Source organism: Etheostoma spectabile, unplaced genomic scaffold, assembly GCF_008692095.1.
Source record: "Etheostoma spectabile isolate EspeVRDwgs_2016 unplaced genomic scaffold, UIUC_Espe_1.0 scaffold362, whole genome shotgun sequence".
Lineage (NCBI taxonomy): Eukaryota > Metazoa > Chordata > Actinopteri > Perciformes > Percidae > Etheostoma > Etheostoma spectabile.
In genome coordinates, this window is record NW_022605592.1 from 80602 (window position 1) to 92707 (window position 12106).

Here is a 12106-nt window from a genome sequence, read left to right on the forward strand (position 1 = left end):
TTTCTGAGCCCACTAGATGGCGCTCTTGGTCGTTTTTTTAAGATTGTTTTTTGGGGGCTTTTCCCTTTATTGCAGTGGATAGACATAAAAGGGGGAGAGAGATGGCACGCAGCAAAGGGCTGCAGGTCAGAATCGAACCCCGGGACGCTGCAAAGGACTGAGCTAGAGGCCGCCCCGGCGCTCTTGGTTTTAAGAGAAAGGCCTAAGGCGTTGCATTTCAGTTTGTTCTTGAACAGAGAGCGCCATCTAGTGGCTCTGAAAATAAAGACACTGGTTCACGAGCTTTATTTGGCCATCACTAGTATCCAGTTCCTGTCATACATTCATGCACCTATCTTGGAACTTGGCCTTCTTTTTGATCTGTGATCGCTGACAAAATCTCTCCACAGACACACCACTTAGACAAACATCTGGCTAAGTGTTCAAAACCACCTTTGTGGTAGTTCCCACTACCGTATGTGTCTCCAGGACCACGTTTTGCCATGATGAGACATGCATGCACGCACACACACACACGTACAAGAAAACAGTACCAGTGTTGCTGTCACGGCTGCCTCAAACCCCAAGTACACAAAATGGTGGGAACAGGCTGTCCATATACTTCTGGCCATAAAGTGTATCCGTCTTAAATCAGGTTAAGGTTGAATACCATCTTGAAATTGTTCCAACAGTACTGCTCCAACTTCCTGTGGTCCCTGAACACAAATAATTCTCCATAATCACTAAGCCTATCTCTTACCAAACAATTTCATTATCTGCTATCTTATCCACGATCAATCCAGCAGGACAGACGGAGATGATCTGCTCATTATTAAGCTGTGATGAAAGCCCAAATTACAATAGATGACTAAGGAGCTGAGGCGCTGAGACGACGGGCGTGTCTTTAGAACCAGAACAAGGCTGTGACTGTGCAGCGCCGACCGCTGAGAGGCCAGTCAAGGTCGCTCATCTGACACGAACCCCTGGAACGAGTAAGGAGGAGGAAAGTGAAGGGTGATGAAGGGCTCTGGGTGTCCCGTGCTGTGTCCGTGTGTGTGTCCGTGTGTGTGTGTGTGTGTGTGTCTCTGTGTGCGGTCACTATAAACATAAATTTAGGTCTTAATTGCTGCTTGAACAAACGACTTATGTGGGCGTTTTTCGGGGGAGGCTCTTCGTTGTAAAAACCACCCCATTACGTCACAATACAACATAAAAAACTGAAATATGATTAGGTTTTAGAAATCTAAAAATCCCAAATCTTACAAAATTCAATTCTAAACTTTTTCCAAAGAATAACTCTGTTTTCCTGGCTGTGCCTGAGGGTTTGACTAATAACTGGAACAATCATTCCCATCCCATAAGATTCTTGTGCAATGCAAATGTTATTCCGTAATCCAGGGAAGAGAATGGACCTTAGATACGACTGGCCTCCCTTAGCAACGGGAGACATTTATAGTTCGCTCAGCTCATAGAACCTTTCAGCTCAGCTAAGAGCAAGGATGCTAACGCTATGCTAGCAAGATCCAAAGTCAATAACACTGTGTACAGTTGGAAATCAGTAAAAATAATTTGACACTTTATCCACAATGTGTAACGTTGCAGTCGGCCTGAAGTAGCGACGTGAACAGGGAACGGGATGTGAGATAACGTTATTCGCTGTGAAACAAAGTCAGTTTAGACGTAGTGGAACTTACTTCTTGCAGCATGTGAAGAACCCCAGTGTCTTTTTGTCTTAAAGTAGCATTCATTTAGGACAGTAAACTGTCAGTTTCCATGGAACTCCTTTAGTAGGTGTCCTAGAACACAGGTTTCCATAACACGTTATGGAAACCCTGTAGCCAATCAGAATTGAGTATTCACCCAGACCATGGTATACATTCTAATATACAATGTATTTAAAATGAAAACAAGTGAACTCTATAATATTTCAGCGTAGACTGACTAGTGGTCCCCTCTGTGCCACCCTACTTAAATGGCCCCTGCATAGCACCGCTTCAGAAATTCACTCTGGCCTCAAACAGACAAAACGTCCCACCTCCTCCTCCCTCACTAACTCACTTATCCCCACATTCTGTAGTAGGAAGAGAGAGGCTGCAACAGTCAGTGTAAGTAATGCTTTAACATCAAATCATTCTCCCAATGTGAACTGTTGCTTTAATATGAGGAATGCAGCGTAACCACAGGGACAGGCTCCAATGGGACACCCCAGACAGCTTTTCTCACAGATTAGATTTCAGAGGGAGAGAGGTGAAAGAACAGTGTGTACCACAGCGTGTGCCAGTGGTGTCGACAGAGCTGAAGAGGTCAGAAGTATTTTCCTGCTACACTTGTAAATAAACCTGGTTCAAATCAGGACCAGATCAGAAATTGAATGTCTCGCCCACACATCCATCCAGCCTACCTGTGGGTTGTCCTCCATGACACAGCGGATCTTCTCTACCACGTCGATGCGGCGCTGTCGGTGGAGGGCGTTGATTAACTTGGCCAGGTTGGCGTCGCTATCGCGGATGGTCCAGTGCTGCAGCGCGGCGTACGCTCGCTCGTGTTCTGACGAGTAGCCATTAGAGAAGGCCGCCACCTCCCTCTCCGTGGCGTTGGCCAGCGACTGATAGACGTCTATCCACTGGGTGCCCACATGGGCCGCCACCAGCTTCAGGATATCCACCCCTGAGCAGGGCAAGACAGAGAAAAGTTAGAGAACCCACACTTCCATTTGAAAGAAGAGGGCTTGTGATTTGGGGTTTGTTAAAATCCTTTTCCACTTAAAATCCATCTGTGTTTGAGTGATCTGACATCCATTAATAAAATCCCCAAATCGATTTTTTAATACATGCCTTTCCATTCAACATGGATGTTTAAGGGCATCACGTGACAGGCTAGGAGAAGTTAAGAGGAAAACATAAGACTTTGTGTCCCAGTAATCCTAAAAGAGATGGTGTTTTTACCTCAACCACAATCGTTTTTTCTGATCGGTCAGTCACCTTTTGTCCGTTGTCTGTTCGAGTCCTACCTAACTGACATCAAATATCAAATGGAAACTGTAAACATAATCTGGCGATACCCAGCCTTACTTGTGATTATTTGTTCAATACAAAAAGAAAGAAAAAAATGAGAGTCAGATTAATGTTGATGTCATCTTAATTGAATATACAAGCCAGTAGCTGTGCTCACCAACAGGATGCAGCAGCAAGCAACTGCCTCAGTTCTGACTAATGAAGCCCTCATGCTATGTTCCACACAATACACCATTGTTCTCTTTCTGTCAATTACACTGAACTTCTATATGGTGTCTGTCTCAGAGTGTGTGTACCTTATGTGTGTAAATTGGTCAGTTTATCATGAACACATTTGTAATCTCCATCTCCGAGTTAGTCGGGCCTCAAGCAACCGGAATGTCACTTTAGAAGTTTTTATAGAGAACATTAATAGTACTGCATTCTGTTGGCTTTCTCTTGCCAATTGAAAAGTATAATTTACATATCTATCAACTGTCGGCCAGAACTGGAAGAGATGTTTTTCCTCATTCAATTCCAAGACACTAGACTGTTTCCTAGCTAAGCTAGCCAGTTTAACATGCTTTAAAAGGGAAAGATTTTATATGTCAAAGTCAGGTTTCCAGCTGGAGAAGTAATACTAAGTAATACTACTGAGAAGTAATACATCACTTGATTGTCATCTCTGCTTGTACACTGCAAACTCATTTACAGAAAATATGCATTTCAAACTGGCGGTGCGGAACATGAAACACATAGTCCAAGTTTGAAGGACTAAACAAAAGAGTCCATGGAGTTACATCTTGGTACTAGTTGAGCAGAAACTATACAAGAGACTGAAAGTCAAGATGTTAATCATATATATGCACATATAACATGGAATGTAGTACATATATCCATGGTAACCAGAGGATGAACCCTTTTGAATTTGGTGATCTCCTGACTTTTCCTCTAGCGCCACCATGAGATGGACATTCGTGGTTTTGAGTTAAATGTTTTCCAAATGATACAAGCCTTCCGTGACCGCACACCACCCCCACCAGTCCATGATGGACTCTTCAGAAGAGGTCATTATCTTCACTCGATTTTCCGCGCAGGAAAGTCACTGGACGACACAATCTTCTGAACGATAGTCATACTGATACATACAGAGAGAGTTTGTGGAGCTGGGAGTCTTACTTAGTCTTAATTTGGCAATGGCTTGAATGTAACGGATATTCATTAATACAAAACAAGTTCTGCACTAAAGCTTTATTTCCACATGGATAAAGAATCCCAGCCGGGCTGAGCTTCTTGTGCATTCTACCTTTTCTAACGCCACTGCCTACATGTGCCAGAGGCGGGCTGGTAGTCTAGCTTTTTGCGACCATTCCTTTGGCTGCAAACATAAATCCAGGATGATTCAGAGAGATTAAATGGATGTAAGCCAGTGGTAGTAATTCATGGCTCAACAGACAAGTACACGCTCATGTGTACATAAACATACACACAGAGTAATGCAAGCACACACACACAAGCCGAGAGGAAAGGATGGACAGACATGAAGACTGTAGACATGCCACACACACTACACCTCTCCACTCCTTCTCCTCGAGCCAACGTTGGATTAACCCTAATCACTACATGGTTAACTTCAATCTTTACCTACACCCCGTTCTTATTTTAAACCTGAACCCAAGTCAGGACATAACCATTACCCTCAGTCTGAATAAACACAGAACCAGAGCCCACACACACACAATCACCTAGATTGTGTGTGTAGATCAAGATTAATAAACATGGACACTGTGGCGTGAGCGAGAGGACGTTGCGTGCCTCTTGTCCCCTTTGCTCGCCGTGACAAACAGCGACCGAGGAGAAATCCCCAGCATGCCTCGCTGCCACTGCTAGCTGACCACACTTACATGACCTATATAAGTCTCGTGCTGATTCAGTATGTCAGCCTGCGGATGTGATTATGTGTTTGCGTGCGGGAGTAGTAGGACGGAGTGTGTTTATGTGTGTGCATTAGAGTGTGTTGACATGTCCTTGCCTTATGTGAATTTATCAAAATAACATGTTTTGTCAAACTGTGTGATAAGGAGTGATACAGCTGCCTGGACGGGACAAACTGTGAGCTCCGCTAAAGGTGCACATGGACACGAGTGTCAAGTTTGCATATATTACAGCACGTCATGAGTCTTTGTAACTATCAAAAGGGTTTCCTACTGAAAACAATAAGAAATGGAGGTCAGTCCTCAAAGGAAAGTTTCTTAGTGGAAACTGTACGTATCATTGTAAAGGTAGAACCGATCAACAGTTATTCAGAATCCTAGTATGTTGAGTAATTCAATGCTCTTCACACTTCTTTGATATTTAAAAAAAATAAGATTAAGCTAGATATACAGAGTAGAAATATTTGTTATCTAGTATGATTTTGTCTCAAGTTAGAGTTGCAATGTTGAGTAAACCAACAAGTTATTAAGTAATTTGTCAAGCAACAAGAATACATCCACACAAGCAGCTCCGTTACGCTAACAATGCTAGCAATAAACATTTTAACATTTTAATGTTTAAAATTCAATGTTTACTATAACTGCAATCTTAGTTTTGCTTGCTACCATGCTAACATTAACATTTGCTAATTAGCACTAAACTCAAAGCACAGCTGAGGCTGATGGGAATGCCATTAAGTTTTAAAGATATTTGGTCATAAACCTAAGTACTGGATGAATAGAAATGTCAACATCATGTTAACATTAGTGAAACAGTCAGGGGATCACAGAAGTCATATAAGTTCATCCCAGTATTATGAACGTCTTAAAGGTCCCATGGCATGATTCTCTATGCTTTTATAGGCCTTAGTGGTCCCCTAATACTGTATCTGAAGTCTCTTTTATATAGACCTTAGTGGTCCCTATACGTATCTGAAGTCTCTTTTATATAGACCTTAGTGGTCCCTAATACTGTATCTGAAGTCTCTTTTATATAGACCTTAGTGGTCCCTAATACTGTATCTGAAGTCTCTTTATATAGACCTTAGTGGTCCCTAATATTGTACTGAAGTCTCTTTATTAGACCTTAGTGGTCCCTAATAGTATCTGAAGTCTCTTTATATAGACCTTAGTGGTCCCCTAATACTGTCTCTGAAGTCTCTTTATATAGACCTTAGTGGTCCCTAATACTGTTTCTGAAGTCTCTTTTTATAGACCTTAGTGGTCCCTAATACTGTATCTGAAGACTCTTTTATATAGACCTTAGTGGTCCCTAATATGTATCTGAAGTCTCTTTATATAGACCTTAGTGGTCCCTAATCTGTATCTGAAGTCTCTTTTATATAGACCTTAGTGGTCCCTAATACTGTATCTGAAGTCTCTTTTATATAGACCTTATTGGTCCCTAATACTGTATCTGAAGTCTCTTTTATATAGACCTTAGTGGTCCCTAATATTGTATCTGAAGTCTCTTTTATTAGACCTTAGTGGTCCCCTATACTGTATCTGAAGTCTCTTTTATATAGACCTTAGTGGTCCCCTAATACTGTATCTGAAGTCTCTTTTATATAGACCTTAGTGGTCCCTAATACTGTATCTGAAGTCTCTTTTATATAGACCTTAGTGGTCCCTAATACTGTATCTGAAGTCTCTTTTTATAAGACCTTATGGTCCCTAATATTGTATCTGAAGTCTCTTTATAAGACCTTAGTGGTCCCTAATACTGTACTGAAGTCCTTTTATATAACCTAGTGGTCCCATATCTATCTAAAGTCTCTTCATATAGACCTTAGTGGTCCCTAATACTGTATCTGAAGTCTCTTTTATATAGACCTTAGTGGTCCCTATATTGTATCTGAAGTCTCTTTAAATAGACCTTAGTGGTCCCTAATACTGTATCTGAAGTCTCTTTTATATAGACCTTAGTGGTCCCCTAATACTGTATCTGAAGTCTCTTTTATATACCTAGTGGTCCCTAATACTGTATCTGAAGTCTCTTTTATATAGACCTTAGTGGTCCCTAAAACTGTATCTGAAGTCTCTTTTATATAGACCTTAGTGGTCCCCTAATACTGTATCTGAAGTCTCTTTTATATAGACCTTAGTGGTCCCTAATACTGTATCTGAAGTCTCTTTCCAAAATTCAGCCTTGTGTAATGTCGTCATTTATTTTCTTTTTTTTTAAATTGGTATTTGAAAAAAGTATCTTTTAGGAACTGGTAACCAAATTCCGGTATCGGTACCAGTATCTCAGATGTTTGAAGGATACCCAGCCCCAGACAGGACAGATGCCCAGTTCTCCAAAGCACAGCCAGAGTGTGGTGACAATGGAGCTAATTGTAGTTTCAGTAAAGAGCGACAGTGAGGAAGCAAGCCATCCACAACAGCTTTAAGGAAACTGGTGGCACTTGATTAAGATCCTCGAAACTCACACAATGGATCCCTGCGTCTGTCTCTTAATACACATGGAAAAAGGGAGTCTCGGGTATTGTCTTTGTTGATTTAAAAGGTACTCTCTGTTGTGGTCTATCTCTACATTGCTGTATGACTTGATTACATAGAGGATTAATTGAACAAAGAAGCATGTCTGTAAAAACCCACATGGGACTCACTGCGGATCCTCTTTCTCCACAGAACTATAACACTACGACTCTATTACACACATCTCTCCAAAACCAAGGCAAACAATCCACCCTGCTCCCTACTGTAATACTGAACTCCCTGTTTGCCTAATCAGCAGCAGTCCACCTGTCCACCTCAGGCCATTGATCTCTAGCATCCCAACAACAAAGCATTTCTCCTCTATAAGCAGTAGCACAGTCCCCTCTCCTTTATCTTCATACTGGCCGATGGTTAACTGGTGTTCAAAACATCAGAGCAAAGCTGAGCAAGCAGTTGAGTAGATACTGCCAGACAGTGTGGATCTTACATGTAACAAGTAATACTATTCTTTATCTCTCAGCAACAACTTCTCTAGTGGACCTCCTTTGTTTCCAGCAATAAACAACTTTGTGTAAAGTTGGGGGTTAAAGGAGGTGGCCATACATCCATCCACCACTGCTTATCCAGGTCCAGGATGCAGTGGCAGAAGACTAAATGAGGCTGCACAAGCATCGCTCTCCCAAGCCATAGCACCCATATCCCTCTCTCCATCTCCCATCCCCGGGGCAGATGGAATTTGTAATCACTCCAGCATCTTCTTGGTCTGCCCTTGGGTCCTCCCAGTTGGACGTGCCTGACGAATCTCCCCTGCTTTAGTGGAGCTTTCATTTGTTTTTCTATATATGACTTTGGTTGCATTGGGGAATCCCCTGGTGTAATTAAGATGGCATCCATCCACCCATCCATTTACTACTGTTTATCGAGGTGGCAGCAGTCTAAGCCAGATAGCTTGGGCAAGCTTCTTCCTAGACAATTCTTCGTCCAGAAGTGTTCCCAGATGGGATATGTAGTCCCTCCAATGTGTTCTGGGTCTTCACCAGTGCCTCATTCCAGTTTGATGTGGCCAAAAAACCTCAAAGGAAGGCCTCAACAAGGCATTCTAAGAAGATTCCAGAACAACTTCAAGTGGCTTCTTATGACACAAAAAGAGCACTGACTGTACTGAGAGCAGATGTCTGAGCTCCTTACCCATGTCAAAGGGTCTCTGAGGCCCAGTTACCCTGCAAAACCAACACAGACGCTTTTTTTCCGGTCATTACCCTTTTCAGTCGGACCACAGATGAGGTTTGGAATGTTCTGTAGAATGCAGAATGTACATCAAGAGCTTCACCTTCACCACAACAGTTGTCTGTGTGTCGGTCTGTCTATCTCTTTTTCCATCTTACCCTCACATGTGAACAAGTCCCCAATAACTTCTTTACTGTAGTGGCAAACTTTGCTGGTAAAGACACACAAAAAAGAATGTAAACATTCAATCAGAGAAGCAATGGTTATTTATTGACCTTTACAGAAGGTTTTGGACCAACTGAGCAGTTTGAAACATTACAGTTTTGGATTTTGGAATAGTTCAGCAACCTTGTAGCCCTCACTTCAATGACAGAGCATTCTGAACAGGCAAGGAATCTAATTTCACAGAGCTCAAAACTCTGGATTCTGTTTTAAGCAACAATGAGGTTTGAGGTTTCAAATTAAACACTGAAATGGGTTAAGTGAGGGAAAAAGCAGGGTGCTTTGTGCATCAGCACCTTTTCAAATACCACTCTGTTCATTACATCATATAGTCATCTCGCATTCATTCCAATGTCGGAACACACAACGTTAAATGAGTAAAATGTATGTGTGGTTTTGCGGGAGCACAACGAGCCCAAAGTGTGCTCTTCCCAATCAAACCCAGGCTGAACAATGAGCAGGCTACCTCGGCCCACCCTGGTACTGCACAGCGCAGTATATTCTAAAACGTGGCTCCCCACTGGGCTTGGATGTGGAACTTGGCATTCTTACCGGTGTGGATGTTTAACGAGGGAGGATGGTGGGCAGGTAGAATGTTGTTTTCCTTCATGTTTTCCTCTACAATCTGCATCTGACTTTGGAAATATATGTTGTAAATAATATGCCTGGTGAACACAACAAGGCCAACCTTCCATGTTTATGACTAGTACAACTACAAACTGCATACTATACATCACTGATGAAAATTTTCCAAAGTATACCATAAGGTCTTGGATTGATGTTCTACCTTCATCACTGACAATGTTTTTGTTTTTTCATTTCACTAAGGTGTACAAATCAACTTGGAGAAATTTTAAAACACACATAATTTCATTTCATTGCTGTGTTTATTATGTGTTGATGAAACAGAATTCCAGGCTGATCTAAAATTTGAGATTTCAGGGTGCCAACAAAGTATTTTTTGAAACAAAAACCAAGTCCAAGTATGTCATGTGGACCATAAGGATTCATAAAGCTTCAAGCAAATTGGTTTATATCTGTTCCTGAAAAGCCACGTTTGAAGGTGGCTGCATCTTGTCGGGTCCTCAATCGCTCTCCAACAACTCGGTTTGTGTGTCTTTGTGGTCCTGACACAAGGAATACATGGGGGTTAGGAAGCACTATTGGTAATGACAACAAACTTCTTGGCGCGCCCACATGACACAAGCCTTCCGTGAATGCGCACCACCCCTTCCCCTCCTCCACGCAGTTGCTTGTTGCCAAGGAGGACACTGAGGATTAAATAACATGATGGACTCTTCAGAAGAAGTCATTACCTTCATTTAAGTTTCTGTGCACAAGTCATCAGATGACACAATCTTCTGAACACAGCCACAAGGAGAAACACAGAGAGAGTTTGTGGAGCTCATTTGGCAAAGGCTTGAATGTAACAAACATTCATTAACGTAAAAAAGTAACACACTAAAGCTTTAAGGTATCCTGTTATTATACTTGGGTTGTGCAAACAAAAAGAAGAGCTTGAGACTCCCTGATTCGCACCTCTGCACACCTGGCTAAGGATGTAATGATACATTCAACTCACAATTTGATCAGATTCACGATTTTAATTTCCTAATATGATTTTCCCACCATTTTCTTAACAGAATGAGCTGCAGACAAATGACTGAAAACTGTTCCTTTATTTATATAAACTGTGAAAAACAACAGGCGTGTCCTCTCATCCAAAGTGCAACTGAAATAATATTATTTCTTACATTTTAAAACAAATCCCACATCAAAATAACTAAAGAAATAGAAATAAATCTCTTGAAATAATTTAACTAGGAAGACATATAGTGGCATCTGAAGTCAAACAGAAGAAATCCAAAGTACTTTACACCCTAGGCCCTTTGTATCTCAGCCAACGTAACCTTTGCACAACATTTGTGTGACTCCCTTTTATTTAAATTTGACTGCTGCAGCTATGTTTCAGATTTAACAAATAGGTTTTTTAGATCCTGTGCAGTTAAAATCTTGCCCGTGGCCCTGGAAAGCCCCATCCATTCCCTGCTGTGGAGGAGGAGCAGTTTTCACTACTTCCTGACCGGCTCTGAGCAATTGCCAAGTACTGTATGTGTGTGATCTGTACTTTGTCGTTTCCCTTTCTTTTTTCCTTTATTGCCTGAGTGTTTTAACTGCTCTAGTAAAGGTGTATTACAACCTTCAAGGGGAGCCAGCCACGCACCTTGGAAGGATTAAGAAGCTGGGTTGTTTTATGTTACAGAGAGTAAACAGCGGTGTAAAATGGCTATTTGGGTTGCATGTGTACACATATATCTCCACGTGATTACATTTACATGGACGCAGAATTACACACATACACACACACACACACAGTTTAGAAATTGGTCTTTAAATGCCTTAAAGGCTTTAACACGGACTGTCACACAGAAATAGGTTTTAGCTAAACATGTTTTCACAATTAGTCACGCATAGTGGCACGATAAAGACCAAATAGTATGAGTCTTCCCAGGAATCCTCTGTGTAACTCATTTCTGGCATCGGCAACAGAACTAAGTGTACCTGATAAGCATGAGCAACATTATCTTTGTCTTTGGATTTGAGAAGCGGGTTTGAGCTAATCAACAATAAAAAGAAGACAGAAGAAAAGTATTGATTAAATAAAATGGAATTGGTTCTGTCTGACAGAAAAGTGCTAGGCTGTTTGCATCCCATCCCCTACCAACAGTCAACGTTGGTGTCTTTGAACAACAACCACGATCTTTCCCTAACCTTACCATGCAGCTTCTTTTTCTTTATTCTAGCAACCATCCACTATCATGAACATTTCATGGGTTGGTAAAAACTTGCTCTTTATGTCTTATGGCATCATAAATTACTTATTTTATCTATACTTCTCTTTGTCACACATCTTAAGCATCTGGGCTGCTAAGTAACGGCAGGGAATCCTCAGTGTGGTTAGCCAACAATGCTACAATCCAACAGGTATTGTCAAACCCACAAAGCTCCATGTCAAACATATACACACCACTCCTGCACCATCTCACTTTGTCTTCATTTCCTTTTTGTCTCTATGTCTATTTGTCCCCCTGTAGGAGACCCGATGGACCCACTAACGCGCTTTTGCCAACCAAACAACAACTCTGATGCAGCTGAAACCAGATTATTCCAGTTCTCTGCAGTCAGGCACTGAGGGAGAAGATAGAGGGTTGGGTGGCTGGGCATTATCACAGCACCCACACACACGCATATACACACACACACACACAC

At 41.7% G+C, this 12106-nt stretch overlaps 1 protein-coding gene across 1 annotated transcript in view; it reads right to left on the reverse strand.

Annotated features, from left to right (window-relative positions):
• Positions 1-12106, reverse strand: part of tnfrsf21 (tumor necrosis factor receptor superfamily, member 21) — a 41237-nt gene that overhangs the window by 14410 nt on the left and 14721 nt on the right. Inside the window, exon 4 of the mRNA XM_032511399.1 lies at positions 2381-2646. Within this exon, the coding sequence (XP_032367290.1) occupies positions 2381-2646 (266 nt within the window). The remainder of the gene's footprint in view (positions 1-2380; positions 2647-12106) is intronic.